The sequence below is a fragment of the Xiphophorus couchianus genome, chromosome 6, assembly GCF_001444195.1.
Source record: "Xiphophorus couchianus chromosome 6, X_couchianus-1.0, whole genome shotgun sequence".
NCBI classification, from domain to species: domain Eukaryota; kingdom Metazoa; phylum Chordata; class Actinopteri; order Cyprinodontiformes; family Poeciliidae; genus Xiphophorus; species Xiphophorus couchianus.
Genome location: NC_040233.1, coordinates 22,612,323 through 22,630,796, shown reverse-complemented (window position 1 = coordinate 22,630,796; position 18,474 = coordinate 22,612,323). Strand labels below are relative to the sequence as shown.

At 38.0% G+C, this 18,474-nt stretch overlaps 1 protein-coding gene across 4 annotated transcripts in view; it reads left to right on the top strand.

The window, feature by feature from the left end:
- The first annotated feature begins 1 nt into the window (after window position 1).
- mtcl1 (microtubule crosslinking factor 1) overlaps window positions 2-18,474 on the top strand; it is an 87,509-nt gene continuing 69,036 nt past the window's right edge. For all 4 annotated transcript variants that reach the window (XM_028021606.1, XM_028021605.1, XM_028021608.1 and 1 more), the window contains exons 1-3: window positions 2-2,455; window positions 8,658-8,882; window positions 9,302-9,460. In XM_028021606.1, coding sequence (XP_027877407.1) covers window positions 1,664-2,455; window positions 8,658-8,882; window positions 9,302-9,460 — 1,176 coding nt within the window. In that variant the 5' untranslated portion in view covers window positions 2-1,663. The remainder of the gene's footprint in view (window positions 2,456-8,657; window positions 8,883-9,301; window positions 9,461-18,474) is intronic.

Below are 18,474 nucleotides of genomic sequence, written 5' to 3'. Positions count from 1 at the left end.
GACAGGACCACACAAGCATGAAGCCTGACGCTAAAATCAAATAGCTTTGAATAAAGCACATTCATGTGGTAATGGTGTAGTCAAAGTCCAGGCCTAAATCTAATTTGGAATCTGTTGCAAAGCTTGAACAGTTGGCTAAGTGTCTAGATCTGGAGTCTGCAACAGAGCACTTCTTCCCAGCTCAGTTCCTCCAGACTAGCGGCAGCAGTAATTAGCATAACAACTGGAAGAACTGCAACTCTGTGGAAGTCATCATACAAATTACTTTTCTGTCCAACTCTCTTAAAAACGGCTGTAAATAGTTTAAAGCTGCAGGAGGTAACTTTTATTAAATATGTTTATTTTTTCAAATTTGTTAAAAATGTCACCATGTCGTCACAGTTTGGTAGGAGACAGATAATCGATGGAAAAATCAAGCTCCTCTGACTTCTCCCAAGACAAACTTCAGAAATACACCATTCAATCAGAAACGACCAATCAGAGCCAGGGGGAGGGTTTTAGCGCTGTCAATCAGGCTTGTGTTACACACTGCCGTTTCTACCCAATAGCAGAATGCTAGGCTAGTTAGCATGGTCACCGATCACTGCAGTTTCCTGTAAAGGTAAGTTGTTTCTCCGTCACTAGCATATAGCAGTGAGCATGATGTTGATTGACAGCGCTAGGATCCGCCTCCTGGCTCTGATTGGTTTCTGATCTTTTCACAGATTATTTGTCTCATAACATGGTGACAGCTGTAAATATTTTTGTAAAAGTGACATGCTGCGGCTTTAATGGATAAGGTTTGTTGTGATGACGAGGCAGCTGTCTGAAAGAGTAGGAACTTCTTAAAGAGACAGAGACGTCAAATTGGAAAGTAATGTCTTTTCATTTATGTTTGCTATATACACTTTTTCATAACAATTCCACTTAGCAGTTACTGGATTGTATGTCACTGTGCCTGTAAAGTACAAAACATCGCCCCTACAATGCTATACTTTTCAGATTTTTACTTGTAAAAGAAAATGACTCATCAAAATGCTTCCACCTAATTTACCACAACTTTGCTTTAACTTTGTTGTGAACGTTTTGGTTCGATATTCTGTTCCCCTTTATTGAGCTTTTGCATAAATATTTGTCCCTCTGTGAAAAGGTGTTCAACAGCCTCCAGGACATGCGCAGCCGAGCGTGGCAGACCTGGTCCCACAGAAAACAAGGGGTGTGAAGCAGCAGCGCATGCGCCTCGCAGGAATCCACGGGCGTCGAGCCTCACACCGCAGCGATTGCAGATTTTACGTGTCATTTGTGAAGGAGAGCGACTGGCTGGGGGTCCGGAGCGCATGAAACGGGAACGGAGGAGGAAGCTATTTGACTCCGGCTCACTTCTGTGATTCCCAAGTTGAGTTGAAGCAGCCCGGGCTGCAGATGCAACCTGCCACTAATCCCCTGTCCTTCATTGCAGCGTTTCCTCCGGAGGCTCCACAGGCAGAGGGGACTACAATGACAACCTGGTGAATGTTGCTGGATGGAGTGAAAAGCAGCATCCAGGCCGCCGCAGGATGCGCATCCCCAAACCGACAAGGAAGAAGAAAGCAGAGCAACCTGGCTGCTTCCCTGCAGGCGCACGTCAGAGATTTTCCTCGGTGCCGTGGATTGATCGCTTCCTTCCTGATCATCCCCCTGTATAATGGAGAGCTCCAATGGCTCCGACTCCAAACCGCAGAGCCAACAGTTGGAGAAGAAGAGGCTGAACCGAGCGCCTTCCCCGGCGAGACCTTTCCTCAAGGATGTGCACTCCCGCTCCAACAAGCCACCTGCCATCGTCCCCAAATCCCCGAAACTCGTCAAGCAGCAGCAGCAGCAGTCTGCCACGGCGTCCTTAGCCCATCCGAACCGAACCTCCAGGCGCAACACAACCGGGGCCAAAGAGAAACCAGCCACGCCAAAAAGTAGCATCAAGTCCCCCGCCGCGAAAAAACCCACGAAGACGCCGCAGCATGCAGTGGCAGCAGCCAGCAGCACCAAGCCGGACAGCACCAGCAGTCCGATCCGCACCAAAGGCAAGAAGGGCAAACTAGCCGCGGGATCCCCGGGGCCTCTCAGCCATGGGTCCCCGATCAGGGTTCCGACCGGCGCGCAGCTCAGCCGGGTCAGCCAGACGGACAGCAGCTCGGACCTGTCGGACTGCCCGTCCGAGCCGCTGTCCGACGAACACAAGCAGGCGCCAGCCGCCAGCGACGCCGAGTCCGGCACCGGCTCCAGCGACCTGGATCAGCCGGTGGGCGATAATTCCGCTGCTCCGGCGCCCACCGGCGCGTCTCCGGCTCAGTCCGCTCCCGGGCCGCAGGGAGAGAGACAGAAACCGGAGAAACCGAACACCAGCGCACAATTCAAACCGGCAGGAACCAGCAGGGCTGCAGCCGAGGACGACCTGCTGCGGGAGATAGATGAGCTGAGATCTGAAAACGACTACCTCAAGGTACAGACTGGGTTTGATAAAAGCCTGGAACCATAGCTGATAGATGCAGGGGCGCCTCTAGAAAGTTTTATGATGGTTGGCTAGATGTGGGGGCTTTAATTTTGTCTGAATGTCAAACCAAAATTCAGAATAGCAGAAATTTTAGTTTTATTTAGATGTGGGAGTTGAAACTTATGCTGTGTCCCAGTTACCTCTGAAGTCAGAACTCTAGGTTTAAAGCTGCAACATTTAACTTTTATAAAAAAAATATTTTCCCCCCCTTTTTTTTAAACTGTCACCAAAGTACAAGATGATGACGGATAATCTGTGAAAAGATGGAGCTCCTTCATCTCCTCCCTGAGCTACTGTTGCTGTCTGCTGAAATACGCCACTCCTGGTTAGAAACAGCCAATCAGAGCCAGGAGGCGGGTCTTAGCGCTGTCAATCTAACTCATGTACGCTCTGCTAAATGTGGTAATGAAAGAGAAACAACTGTTTGTCCTTTGACATTGGTGGTCATGCTAACTAGCCAATCACAACCCATCAGAGCCAGGAGGCGGGTCTTAGCGCTGTCAATCAATGCGGTTCAATGTGCTAATAACAGAGAAACAGCTTACCATTCCAGGATGTTTATCTGCTGTGATCTGTGGCTAGGCTAACTAGCATTAATGACAGACTATGTTGTGGTGAACCAGTTGTAGCAGAGAGCAAAAGGGAAGATGTGAGCAGTGATTGACAGCGCTAAGACCCTCCTCCCGGCTCTGATTGGATGTTTCTGACTGAATGTCTGCAGTTAGAACTGGGAGAAAGCAGAGAATTTTATTTTTCACATTATCTGTCTTATACTGTCAACATTTTAGCAAATATGTCAAATAATTTTTTTTAAAGTTACATACTGAGATTTGGATTTCCATCATGGCGGCGCCCATAGACATTGGTTGCAGTAGCTTTCATAAACATCATTTTAAGCAAGCATAACTTTTAATTTGTTCAGTTTACAGTTGCAGGTGCTACATCCATGTAACATGTTCATTTTAGACGCATTTTTACAGGTGCGTGTTGTAAAGTAAACATGTTTCCACCACATCTTAATACTGTTGATGCAATGAGCGGCCATATTGAAACGCGGAGTCGCCCAGTAAATGCCTTACAAGTCGGAGTTGCTCTCACCAGTGGGAAATCTGACCTTGGAGAGCGTTCCAGTTGATTTTTTCAAAAGAGACATTAATTAGCACATCTTACCAGCTGTCGTTATCTATATTCTTGTGTGTTCAGCCAATCAGCACCAAGGAAAATGAATGGCGCTTCTGGATTGGGTGCTTTGTGTAGGAGCATTTCAGCTTCCTAAGCTGAGTTTTCTTTTTTTATATTTCAGATTTTCCTGCAAAAAATGGACAAATATGCAAATTTTCCACGAGTAATTTGGAGAGACATTCCACAGACAAAGCCTCAAATACATGATGATCCTCTGTATTTACCAAAAATCCACTAGTTTCACATGTTGGAATGTGAAAATAATGTGCAGTTTATGCATATAATCATAAAACCATCTGACCACGAATGGGGGGAATACGTGGGGAAAGGGTGCAGCAGTCTTCACAGCTGATTGTCATTTATGTCCTTGACTTTTCACCTGCTTTATTATAATTTAATTTTTCATCTATATCTCAAATCTAAACACATTCCCACTGGTTTCCCATCTATCATGTCATTCTGGTAATCTTCTCAGCCGTCCCTGTGGATTTGACCTTTATTTGTGGGACCTTTATGAGGGGGAGGCTTCATCCTGGTGCTTCCCCATGTTTTTTCTCTTTTTTTCACATTTTTCATACTATTTCAGTCAAATCTAAAGCCTATTCTGACATAAAGTCTCACGTTTTGCTCAGATAAATGCATCTGTGCCAATGAGAGCCAGATTGTGCAGGATACAATATTCTCACTGTAAAAACAGAAAACTGAGCAAATCTGCAGTTTGGTAAAACATATTTTGCGTATTTGTTTTCGTTTGGTGTGTCTTTGTTTTGATGCAAGTAATTTTGATCTACCGCAAATCTATTAGTAAACTTAAAAGAAGACGAAAACTAACTTACAAGTATCTTTTCAGCAAGAAATATTAGCTTGTTTTAAGTAAATAATTCCTTAATATTGGTGGCAGATTTTCACTTTTAAGAAGAGATTTTTCCATGTTATGAGTGAAATAATTTGCATTGGAACTAGTGTTTTTTTAACCAATATTAAGGGATAATTTACTCAAAACAAGCTAATATTTCTTGCTGAAAAGATACTTGTAAGTTAGTTTTTGTCTTTTAAGTTTACTAATAGATTAGCATTCGAAACTAGACCAAATTACTCAGTAAGATTTTGTGCCAATTATCTATTTCTTTAAAGATTATCTGTAAAAGCTGAATATTTGAAGCATATTTTTAAAACAAAGCTTGAATCTATCTTGGACTTTCTGTCTCATTCGCTGCTTTAAAATTCACCTACAGATCGATAAAAAAGACAAAAACCCCTCACAAATAAAGCATCAAGCTCTTCTGCATTTCGAAGATGAAACGGTTACACAGATGAAAGTAATGTTTCAAACTTGATCACTTGTTTCTGTCTCAATTGAGACACAAGAGAGTTAATCAGCTTTGCTGCCTCTGGCTGAAACGGCTTTATCCCACAGGACTTGATGACAGTCAGATGTCAGAGTGTGGAGGAGGTGCGTTCAAAGACCCTGGGTGTTGCCGCCTGCCAGCTGGGTCTCTAAGGTCCTCCAACCTCCCCCCAACAAAACATGTTTACCGAAATAACCGAGTTTCCCCCCACTAAGCAAAGTCTGCAGCTTGGTGGAACATCTTTGTTTTCATTTGGGGTGTCTTTGTTTTGATGCAGCTGGATTTCTGCAACAAGTTCCCCTCGAGTGGCTGGTAAATTTATCTTTAACTACAAATATATGCAAATATCGTGTCCGTGAATTATCCAATTAACTGGTCTGTCACTTTAATTTTTATCCAGCAGATTCTCAAATATTAACTATTTATTAAGAGTGGGCTTTTATCGTATTGTTCATAATTTATCGTGATAAATTTCTTATCATGATAAGAATTTTGATTTCTTGTTGTCACAATAAATTTCAGTTAATGATGTTTAAAACACCCAAAACTGTCCAGATTGTAAGTTTTAGTATTTTCTCCAGTTTGTTCAATGATCGCATCGTTACTTATCAATAAATATGTAACTTATTGATACATAATAAATTATGTAATCATATTAAACTGCATTTCAATGCAGTTTGATTATATTTAATCGCATTTAAAATAATTAAATTCAGTTACTGTGAGCAATGTATTGACACAAATAATGCTACTTTATGTGAAAAAGTAATAAACAGTTTTCATTGTCACTATTGTCGTTATCACAATGTTACCACAAAATATCACAATAAAACTCTTAGTTAATATCACTTACTCCTGCTACTTATAAATACTAATTTTACACCAGATATTTTTACTTTTTAAATAAGAACATATAGAATAAAAACAGTAATAATTAATAAGAATATTGGATATGTCAAGGTTAATTATACCAAAACAAAACTTCTGATTTAGTTTCAAAAAGCTGTGAAATACATTTCGATATTACTTGTATCTTTCTTTCTACTAGAAACGTCATTATTCCAAAAAAGCATAAAACAATTAATTTAAAATAACATTTCAGATCTTATAGTTTTTGATTTATTTTGGTAAATTTACAACGTTACAAAACAAGGAAACAAAATAAAATTCTATTTTGCAAACTAATAATTTACCTAAAAAGCTTTATGAATCCTTAATTTGCACTTACTTAATTTTTCTCATGCCTACATGACATTATATCGTCATATTTACAACTTTTCTTTTTAATTTGTGATCAGTCTTGTTGCTCACAATTTCAGTTTTATGTTTAAAGTTTAAAAATATGCAGAAATGGATTAGAAAAGCCACATTGAGGATTAAGCCGAAAAATGTTTGCAAAACAAAATGGGCTCAAATTCACTAAAAGAAAGCCGTGTTGTCTTAGGCAAAAAATGTATTTAAAAAAGGAAATTAATTACTTATTTGTATCTTTTAATGTATTTCTACTATCTATAAAATGGCTTAATTCTGTAGAATGCAATTTTTTTTTATCTGATTAATCGTCAGATTACTAAAATAATCATTAGTTGCAGCCCTGGATCAATCTTTTCAACGTGGAGACATTTAATACCTCATAATTAGACCTGTCGCAATAAATCAATAAATCGCATGATAAATTAAAACAAGCTCAATAACTTCCATTTGTACAATTTATTGTTTTTCTTTTTTCTCTTTTTCTACCAAAAACTGGTTGATAAAAGTCTTTAGTCTGGTGTTTTGGTCTCAAATAGCCATTTTCTAAGGATAATTTTGTTTACAGAGACTTCATAACTCATTTTATTTGTCGTTTCTGCTGTTTTGTTCATTTATGTTGGATTTTTAAAATATTTTCCAGTTTCATTTGAATTTAAAGTTTATTGATCTTTCAGAATATGTTTTTGCATTATTATGACATTACCATTATATTACTTGAAAATGTTCTCAAAACAACATTATCGTTTATCGCGATAACTTCTGGGACGTTTTATCGTCCAGTAAAATTTATTGTGCCAGGCATAGTTCTAGTAGCAAATTAAAACCCAGTCAGAAAATTTCCCAGCTCATATTTCATTGAGAAAAAAGAACAAAAGTTTTCCTTTAAACTTTTTTATTTTGCATATAACCTTTCTAAGCGATCAGAACCGCTGACGGCTGAAGACAAAGTGTCTTCAAAAAGAGGACCAAACGCTCCTGTAATAAACACCAGAGGTTTTCTTTAAGTGTGCCGCTCTGAACCTGTGCATTGATCGCTTCGACCGTCTGCGCGGTCATTAGCTGCTTCCTGCTCAGATAACACTGGCCTCAGTGCTTTCCCAAATCAGGATGGATTTAGTTTTCTTTAATTGACACGGTTCTCCCTCCTTCGTTGTCTTTTCATCACATGTTGGGATCGCTGTCCCCGGGAAAATCTACGCAGTAAACAGATCCGGGACAGAGACCTCTGCATGTTCATGAGACGATTCAGCCCAAATAAGGATGCTACGTCATCATTACTGGAGCTCCTGCTTAACCATTTAAAAGTATTAACATAATCCACAGAAGTGTATCATGTTGCATATTTTCCTTAATATATTTATGCCAGAAAATAACTTAAACCCATCCTTGTGACTGTGGAACCTTTTCTTGACCTTTTAAATCCGTTTTTATGACACGACTTTCATCACACTGACATTTACTGATCAATTTTGTCCCGATTTAATTTTCTGGTCTTTATAGCAGAAAAAATAAACATTTATTTAACAAGTTTCATTTTCTTGTGTCTCTCAGATCTGAACTTTCTGCACAGTTGTCCTAAAAAGAGGCTCAGTTTTAACTTTTAGTTGCAGAAAAGCTTCATAAAAATGTTTTTGCCTTCTGAATGACAGAAACCTTAAATTATATTAATATTTCTGCTACAACAGCTGAAACTCACATTAAATTTATTCAGCTCCAGCATGTTTGGTCAGCTGGTTTTGTATGCACTGTACAATGGCTGCTGGAAAAGAGAAGTATTTTGCTATTGACTTGCTGTCCAGAAACCTCTTGCTACATTCTTGTTGGTTGTGCAGAGGTCTCTGCTAATGCTTTTCAGAAAGAAGCCTTAAAATGTATGAATATTTTGTTTTAGTGGAACAAAACTCACATTACAATGTGTTAATTTGTGTAAATTTATTCAGCTCCAGCACATTTGGTCAGCTGTTTTTACAGCTGTATGTGCAGTACAATGGCTGCTGGAAAAGAGAAGTGTGTTGACTTACCAAGAAAGCACTTGCTGCATTCTTGTTGGTTGTGCAGGAGGCTCTACTAATGCTTTTCAAAGATGTACACTTGGATAATTGTGCATCTTTTCTCAGCCATTTTCACGTGCAAGTGTACTCGTTACGTTGGGGGCCTGGCCAGCAGCAGCTTATTTGGATTTAAAGCTGCTCAAAATATTCGAAACTGAACTGAAATCTTATTTTCTAAGAATGATTTTGTGCAAAAAATGTAATCATGTTTTTTATCGCCCTTACACGTGTACAAGGTAACAGGCCACCTTTTAATTTGATGACACATTAAGACCCAAAACATTTTCTTGTTTCCTCCATCTCTGCGTCTCCCAGGATGAAGTGGAGGAGCTGCGAGCGGAGATGGAGGAGGTTCGGGACAGCTACCTGGAGGAGGAGGTCTACCAGGTGCAGGAGCTGCGGCGGGAACTGGACCGGGCCAACAAGAACTGCCGCATCCTGCAGTACCGGCTGAGGAAAGCGGAGCAGAAGAGCCTGCGTGTCGCTCAGACGGGCCATGTGGACGGAGAGCTGCTGCGCAGTCTGGAGCAGGACCTCAAGGTGCTGCTTGTTGATTCGATTCGTCTAAAATTTCTTTTTGTAAAACAGAGAGGAAGAAAAACTTCTACGGTTTTTTACTGCATACAGCTCAGGAAAAAATTAAACACCACTTTAAATGATCAGTTTCTCTGATTCTGCTCTTTACAGGTTTATGTTTGAGTAAAATGAACATTGTTCTTTGATTCTACCAACTACTGGCAACATGTCTCTAAAATTCCAAGCAAAAATTTTGTATTTACTTGCAGAAAATGACATATAACAAAAGAAAATAACAAAAACGGTGAGTCAGTTGGAAGACATTCTGCTTTACTCTGCTTTACTTTGTGTTCCAGTAAAAGACGTTAAAGTATTGAAGTCTGAAAAAGGATTACAGATGAGACCACAAAAATATTAATCTGGTGCAACTGAACGGTCCTCAGGTTGCTAAGGACGTGTCGGTGCGTCTGCACAACGAGCTGGAGAGCACGGAGGACAAGCGCAGCCGAGCGGAGGACGAGAACGAGACGCTCAGGCAGAAGATCATCGAGGTGGAGATCTCCAAGCAGGCGCTGCACAACGAGCTGGACAGGATCAAAGAGGTGAGGCGGCGGCGCGTCGCTAGCATCTGTTAGCATCCGTTAGCAGAGGAACACCAGAGGCTGAACTTCTTGAAACCTGTTGGATCACAGAGAGAAAACTCATCAGGCAGATCATGCTGCAGAGCCTTTGCTTTCTTTATCGGTAGAGTTTGGTAGTAACTAGTTACATTTACTTGAGTAACTTCTTTTAAAAAATACACTTTTAGGAGTATTCTTACTACACTGTATTTTTTACTTTTACTTGAGTAAAATTTCTGAATTTTCTACCCAGTGAATGAAAAACAAACATGTTTTAACCAAAAATTCATCAGACACAGAGACACACCTGCAGTTTCTTTTTATTATAAGTTTTGTTTTTTTTAAAGAAATTGATTTGGAAACATATTTATTTGATCTTTTGTTATTGATATTAATTATTTTCATTTTGGTCTTTAAAATACCAACATTTCCACACAGCTTTATATTTTGGTTCGATTAGATACTCCGTGCTCGAGTCGCCTTTTCACCAAATACTTTTGTTACTTGAGTACTTCCTGGACGGCTCCTTTTTACCTTTACTTGAGTAAAAATATGTTGAAATATTTCAACTCTTACATGGTTAAAATTTCTCAGTTTTTAATCGAAAGAAACCAAATTGGAAATTTTTTTTTTTGCCTCATTTTGTTATTTATATGAATTATTGTCATTTTTGTGCTTAAAATACCAAAATTTCCACTTAACTTTAAATTTTGGTCTGTCTGATGATGTAATTTTTAAATATTAAGTGATTTATAATTTGATGAGTTACACAGTATTTGAGTTGACGTTTTACCAAATACTTTTATTCTGAGGCCTAATCGGGTAATTGGATATAAATGTTTTTATATTCAGCAGATTTTTTATGTGATATTTTGTAGAAAATTAGAAATTCATTAAAGGGGCAGTATTATGTGTTTTCCTGACACATAGTGACATTTTATAGCATAATCAAGTAACTATGTTTGCTTCAGTTGTTATGAAAATTCTGCGTCTATTGAATATGACTTAAAAGAAATATTACTTCCTGATTTGAAATTGGGCCTCTGCCTCTTTAAAAACTCCACCTTGAGGAAGCCATCACAACATGGCTCCTCTATTAACTCTTTAGCAAAGTTTTTACCAGCGGTTGACTGAGACTTAGCTCCAATAATGAAGTCAGCAGTGCCACCAGGTGTTTGCTAATTACTGCTGGCTAGTCTGAAGGAGCTGATCTGTGAGGCCGAAGCTCTGAAACTTGGAGGAGGAGCTGTGCCTCGAAGGCGGAGCTAGGTCCAACCAGGCGTTTTGCACAGCTGAATGGTTGCCATGGAGATTACAGGATTTGTCAAACCTGCATAAAATAATTAAAGTAACACTCAAGGTATATTTTTGATGAGTGAATAACGTTATAACATGATGTAAAGCTCAAAAAGTAACACTGCCTCTTCAAAAATGTGGAATATTCATAATTGGCATCTCAACATTCACCTGTAGTATCACAGTTACATGTTTATGATGTGATTTTTGCAGCTGTGTTGCCCAAAGAAAGTAGGAGGAAATTTTTACTTTGTCGGTCGTGAAGTAAAGTCTCAGCAGTAATCAGATGAGCTGAGTTTATTCTCAGAGCCGCTCAGGTTGGACTGCTTAGACTTATCGATTCTGACAGCAGCAGGTTAGCCACCGTCTGCCAGCCCAGAGGAAGTAGGCCAATCCCAGACACACCAAGCAGTTTTTGATTCCCAAACTCTGTCTTTATCTGACTGGTGTGCAGCTTGGCTTCAGATCTACATTTCTAACAAAACAAAAAAACACATTGCAGTTGCGACATTTCTACACTTTTGCTTCTAGAAAGTATGTATTTATTGTCACCATGAGAGGTTTCAGTCTCCGTTCAGATTTGAGCACTTTGTTGGTCCTTGTTGTCGGTAAAATGATGCAAAGATGACTATAACCTGTTGCAGTCATATTTGATGTTATGGGCATTCATCAAAGTGTACATTTTCAGTAAGGATGTTGTTTTTTCATTTCCAGATATTATTTTTATACCATTTGAGAGAAAAAGTCTCTCCACTGGTGGAGAATATTAGGAAAGAAAAAGGAAATGATGCATAAACAGTGTCCCCCAACTTCAAAATAAAAGCATAAATTAAAATATCTTACTTTGCAACCAAAACTTCAACACAAATGTCAAACATTAAAAATAATCTGGGAAAATTAACTTGGGGGAAGCTAGGTGCTAAGCTAAAGATTTTCAGACTTAGCGAAAATGCTAATATGCTAGACAGAAAGTTAGCAAAGCCATGAGCTTGTTAGCAAATTAGCAAAGGTTGTCCTTTTGCAATAACCAATAAATCAGTTAATGACATAATAAATTCATGACTTATAATTTTTCTCTTTTCTCTCTTTCTACCAAAAACTGAATAATTAAAGTTAAGTCTAAGGTGTTTTGGTCTCAACTAGCCTTTTTTTTAGCACAATTTTGATTACAGAGATTTCATAATTAACTTTATTTGTTGTTTTGTTTGTTTATTTTGGATATTTAAAATGTCTTCCTGCTCCAGTGTTAAATATTGATCATTATTTAAAGTTTATTGATTTTTGAGAATGTGTTCTTTCATTATTGCACTGCTTGACATATCGCAATGCAATTACTACAATTATCGCAATAACTTTTGGGACAATTTATCGTCAGTCTGTCGCAGGGCAATACAGAGACAGACAGGACAAACAACCAGGCACACACACTCACACCGAGGGAGAATTTAGAAATTTACAGTCATGTTTGACTATAAATGGGAGGAAGCCGGAGTACCCGGAGAGAACCTATGCATGCACAGGGAGAACATACAGACTGCATGCAGAAAGACCTCGGGCCGGGAATCGAACCCAGGACCTTCTTGCTGCAAGGCAACAGTGCTACCAACTGCGCCACCGTACTGGGAACAATTTATCGTCCAACTAATTTCTTGCATACATGGATGAGCAGCAGATGACATGCAGAGCGTCTCATTGAGAGAAAGGGGAGGAGATGAGTCGAAGGGCTGCTGCTCCAAATGATTGCAGATTTATTTATTTTTTGTCTTCCCATGTGGTTCGTCCCAGAAAAACACGCTTCCATTTCTGGGTGTGTTTTTATTATTATTTTTTGATGCAACACCCTTGCCTTGTCTTTAAATAACAGCTCCACATTTTTTCAAATACTTTCTTTTCACGTTTGAAAGGAGCCTGTTGAAGTTTTAGTAAACAGAGAGTAATTATTTCAATGCTACTGATTGAGATGTGCAAAAACAAGCTAATTGTAAAAACCGGAGGTATAACTCAGCTGCTTGACTCACATTCTCAGATATAAGAGAAGGAAGTCGGGCTTTACTGATAAGAATGTCGTCTGACTGGAAGGAGAAGACGCTCCTGATTTACTGCTTTAACCTCACCTTGTAAATCATCACTGAGGAACAAGAGAAAACAAACATCCTTACTGTTGAAACCAGAAATCCAGTCAAACCATTAAAAAGATACTTGAGTGTTTTTTTCTTCCTGTCTGACTATAATCGCGACTAAAATTTTCCTGTTGTTTTAAAACTGCACGTTTTAAGGCACTTTGAACTACCCTGTTGCTGAAAACGTGCTAAATAATAATTAAAAAAAAGACTGCATGACAGTATCATGACTGTTGTGACATGCTAACAGCCTGATTTCTCAGCAACTTGGATGAAAACATTAGTGGTTAGTGAGCACTGCTAATCCACCTCATTTGCTTTTGCTGCTCATCTTGAAATCTGGCTGCGTTTCAAATGTGCACAAAGTTTTGCACACATTTGTAACATGTGCAAAATTTTGTCAATATTCTCTTAATATTAAATAAACACAACTGACATGACGCCGGCTCCGACCCCATTCGAATATAGAGGAGACCTCTGGCAAACAAGCAGTGTTATAATGGTAGAGGTAGTGGGACGCAATGCGTTACCCGAGATATTTTTTGAGTCATTTTTGGATCATCAGCCAACAGAAAGATTCTCCATTGAGTCCTACGCCAGGTCTGTAAGGCTATTAGTGGAAAACAGCAGAGAAATCAGCATTAAACCCCAAGAGGAACATTTGTGAGGGATACGGAATTTCATTTAATGCAAGTGTGAACATTGTGTCTGACGCATTTTGCACATCCAAAGCGGGTGACTAATGACTTAAATATTACCGGCTTGTGAAAATCTCCTTTCAGGAGAATGCGTAAAAATAAACATTAGCATAAAAAGCTGCTTAAATGTAAATACTGCAGTTACTGCAGCACTTGATTTCATGCTGCTATAAAGCTACCAGTGGAATTTACACACTGGAGCAGCGCTGCGCCCCACGCTAACTAACTGCATCTTAACACCTAAAATAAAATTATTTATGTTGGACTATGAATGATAGTCATAGTCTATGAAAGAAAATGTTAATTTTGCCAAAGCAACTTAAGTCTGTTTTGGAATAATTTAAAAATGATTAATTATTATTATAATAATTCACTAATTTCAAGTTTATTTTCTCATATTTTGCTTCTATGAAAAATATAATTAATGTTTTTCTATAAGCTTAGAATCCATAATTTCAGAATTTATAAATAATTTAAAAGGTCCCAGTCGACTTGTTTTTGGTTTTATTGTAGCCAGTCACATTTACAGACAGCACCACCTTCACATTAGAAGGAACAAAGACAATGAGTTAAAAGACTAATATTGTAATTTCGGATTGTTTATGTTTATGTGTTTATGTTGTTATTGCAGGGCGACTTCTAGTTGTTTGGTCTGTGAGTGTTTGTTAAATGGTGTAAGTAGTCAGAAAAAGTTTGACAAACTCATTTAAAGCCAATCTGGTTGACAGGATCTGCTGCTAAAACCAACCAGGAAGCGATCTAAGAGTTGTTTTTGGTTTTTAATCAAGCGCCGCCTTCTGATGTGTGTAGTGAAATGAAACGAATTAAATGTCTGCTGCATGCAGAGCGTCAGGTAATTTATTGTGCGTTCCCACTCTGCTGCTGTGATAAATTCATCTTTCATGAAAGACGAATGCTTGGCCTCTGTGCGGTTCTGTTCCTCCTCACTGACTTCCGGGTTTTCCTCCTGGCACATTTCCTCCTCCTCCTGTCGCCTCAACACTCCGTAAAGTGGGGACGTAATTTACTCTCTGCTTATGCTTTTTATGTAAACCATCAGTGCGTTTAGACGCTGCTTTTTATGTGGGATCTCTCTTACATTTGGTGAATTGTGACCTTTCAGGCAGTCAGCTGCGGCTCATTTGTTCAGTTAAATAGATTTTAGTTCAATATATTTTGCAGCTTAAGCTTGGAAATTATTACATTGAAAAATGGACACTTCTTGCCTGCTAGATGGATCATTTATTTTTAAATTATTTTCTTTACAATTAATGGAAGAAATGTTAAATATTATCAGGTGATAATAAAAAGTCTAACCATCCACTCATATACTTTTTTCAGTGGAGGGAAAATTGAGAAATATCTGATTTTTGTTGCTACAACATTTTGTGCAACCTCCTTTCACAAATTAAAAGTCTTATTTTATAACATTTCACTAGCCGTGTTGTTGCAGTTCATCCTGAACAAGAACTGGTTAAAATTAACTGATTCATGTTCACAGTTTACTATAAACTTAAATTAGTTCTTGTTCATTTAACATATTTTAACTAAAATAAAGTTTAAGTATATATTTAGTCCATTCTCCCATTGTCTTTGCTCACACAAACTGTGTTTTTATAATGACTTAATTATCAGAATTGATATTTTAATTAATGTATTTTAATGTTTTTAGTATCAGAAAACATATTGAGTCTGAAATCAAAAGCACTTACTTTAGACTATTCTGTAATAACTGTAATTTGGTAAAATGGTATAAAAACAACAATATTATCATTTATCTGGGACAATTTATAATTTGGCATAAATTGTTATTGTGACAGACCTACTTATTGTTTTTCTTCATATGTTTGCACTCAGAAGCCAGTTTCAATAATCTCAGTTGTTTATTGCTCACTGATTGAGCAACAACGGCAGCATGAATTATGAGCTTTTGTTTCATCACACCTAGAAAATTTTAATCCAACAGGAAATCCTCCAACATTGAGTCTTTTCTAGGCGTGTTTTGCTTCTAAAGCAAACGGAAACATGTTTACATTTTAATAAGTCACAGTATCGGAGCGATAGTGACTTGTCTTCATCTCTCTGTCTTGTATTTCCCGTTCTTCTGCTTCCCTGGTGTAGTAATATAAAGGAATCTCATTGACCTACTTAATATCCTGTCTGACTCCACCAGCAGGAAGGAGAGCGTTCACGAGGAGAGGAAAAATCTGCTGCAGTGACATACATCCATATGAAACATATCACCATGTAGCTGCTGTGCTGAAAACCCCCAAATTTACCATCTATGGAAAAAAGAAAAGAGTTTAGAGCCGTTTTTCTGCACAATATGCTGCAGAATTCAAATCATTTTAAAGCGTCTCTCGTATTTTTCTGTAGGTAAACTTTGGCTTGCATAGAGAAAATGGGGCAACCATCAATTGTGTGAAACCTTGGGGAGTTTATTGCTTTCCTTTGAAGTTTAAAACCCGTGAAAGGTTGAATTTGTCATCCGCGCAGACGGGATTTTCTGAAAATGTTTTGCAAGTGATATAATTTACTGAAGCATCAAAGCTGCCACTCAGTAAACGAGAGCGTCGTCGTACAAACATCAGAGTGCCTCTTAAAACGTCTTCAGACAAATCAAGGCTTTTCAAAACAGCATCAAAAGATTATTTGTTTTGATCTTCAGAGATCTTAAGGTTCTGCTTGTATTTTCTGTTAATTCAAGCATCATCTACATCAGATCAATGATGGAAAATATAAATTTGATTTGGCTTTTTGGCTAAGAGCAGCAGAATTAAGAAAATACTTTTATTTTTAGTGATATGCATCATTTATTTATAACTCAGTTAATGAATAGTGATGATTTTATGTTTTCTTCGTCAAACTCAGCCATAAGTGCAAAACAAACTACAAACCTGAGACTGAAATAGTGATGTACTTCATCTTTAGTACAGGATAAAGATGAAGGGCAGGACATGTACGTTCACACAAAAATAAAAGTATTAAAATGTATAAAAAAACAAACTTCAGAGTAAGATACTATACAGTAAAGGCAAGATTATAGCATAAAATAATGTACAATTGTCAATAATGATTCCTCATTTCTGTTCATCTGAGTTGAATAATTAAAAAAAAATAGAGGAAGGATCTGCTTCAACGCGTTATAGTGCACCTAGGATGCAGCAGTTTGTCAGTAACAAATGTTTTCTCCTTTATTTGGCTCAGACACTGAGGAAACAATGCCACTACAGCTAGCTAAGCTAACGTTTTGTAAGTTAGCTTACAAAAAAGATGAAATTGCACCACATAGCCTTCAAAATAAGACAGGATTGTACAATATATGAAAAATAAAAACTGCAAATACCAACAGAAATGTTATGTAAAATAAGTAAAACTCTAATGCTACTAGGGATGGTAGCATTATTGAGTTTTTTGAGAGCAGTGATGGTTATCCACCTTATTCCTGGGAGGCTTAGTGGGGAAGCGATTATGGGTCTTACTTCCAACGCCCAGCGAAAGTAGCAGTATTTCATTGTAATTTGTAGGGGTTTTTTTTTGCTAATCTACATTTATGATAAAAGTTACATCTCTCTTTTGGGTTATAATACAATATCTAGTAAAACTTGTTTACGGACTCGCCGTCTGCTATCAGAGTGCTGTAGTTATGAGTTTAGTCACCGGGAGCGACAGGAACACGATCGTTAAGTTTTGTAACAGAATGACCGAGACTTACTGTAGCAGCGCTGCTAGCAGCTCGTTTCTCTGAAGAACAGACAGCAGTAAAGACGAGAAAAGCAGAGAAGCTGGTCTGAGCTGCAGGTTTGTGCCGACAGTGTAAAACAGCAGAACTACATAATATTAACTTGGTGTGATGTGAGTTCTATTTTTCGTTTGAATTTAAAAAATAATAAAGTTCATGATCAGAGTCTTTATCATTATGATTGGGCCAGCAAAATTTATTTATAAGACAAAATAAAATATCTGGGATTATTTAGTCCATCCAAACCAGAACCTCAAGGTTCTCTTTTGCTGAGTATCGCTGCAAATCAGCGGAGAAATGACCGCAGCTGCTGCGCTCCAGACCATAATACGGACCAAGTTGCAGTGATTGGTCATGGAAAGGGAAATATAGAAAACATTAAAGTGATTGGTTGGACTTGTAGATAATTGCGATGTTTGCTAAAAATTGCAAATGAGTAAATTTAGATAAACAGTAGCACAATTAAGTAAATATTTTTACCTTCAGTTGTCATAAAAATGGCATATATAAATATCAAACATGACTTAAAAGAGATTTCATTTTGCAATTTGACATATTGAAATTGGGCCGCTGTCTCTTTAAGAAGCTCCTACTATTAGCGTTAGGCTCATCATCGCAACAATGCTCCTCCATTATGCCATTTACATAAATTCTTAGTGTTGGCCTGAGAAGTAGTTTGTATTATAAGTTCAGCAGACTCACAGTTCCACCAGGTGTTTGTTAATTGCTGCTGCCGCTAGTCTGGAGAAGCTGAGTGAATAAAATAACAATATAACACAACGTAAAGCTAAAAAAAGTAGATTTTTACATAATACTTCTCTATTTTATGAAAACAACAGGAAACCACTTTCAGTGGCTTTGTTTTCTAGCTGTAAGTTAATTTTACCCATTAAATTATAAGAAGCAAAAAACAAATCAACAGAATTCAAAGGGTTTATTTTCCATGTAGAACAGAAATCAGATCCATGACAGATGGATATTCAGATATATTTCCCTTCTACAAGGCGTTTTTGTGTTTGAGTATTTTACGCTAAATAATCCAGTTCCGTTTCTTTGAAGCTGCAAGAGAATCCCAGTCGATTCTCTGGAGTGCAAATGTTTGATTTGCAGGAAAAATTAAAAATACCGAAACCTCTTTCA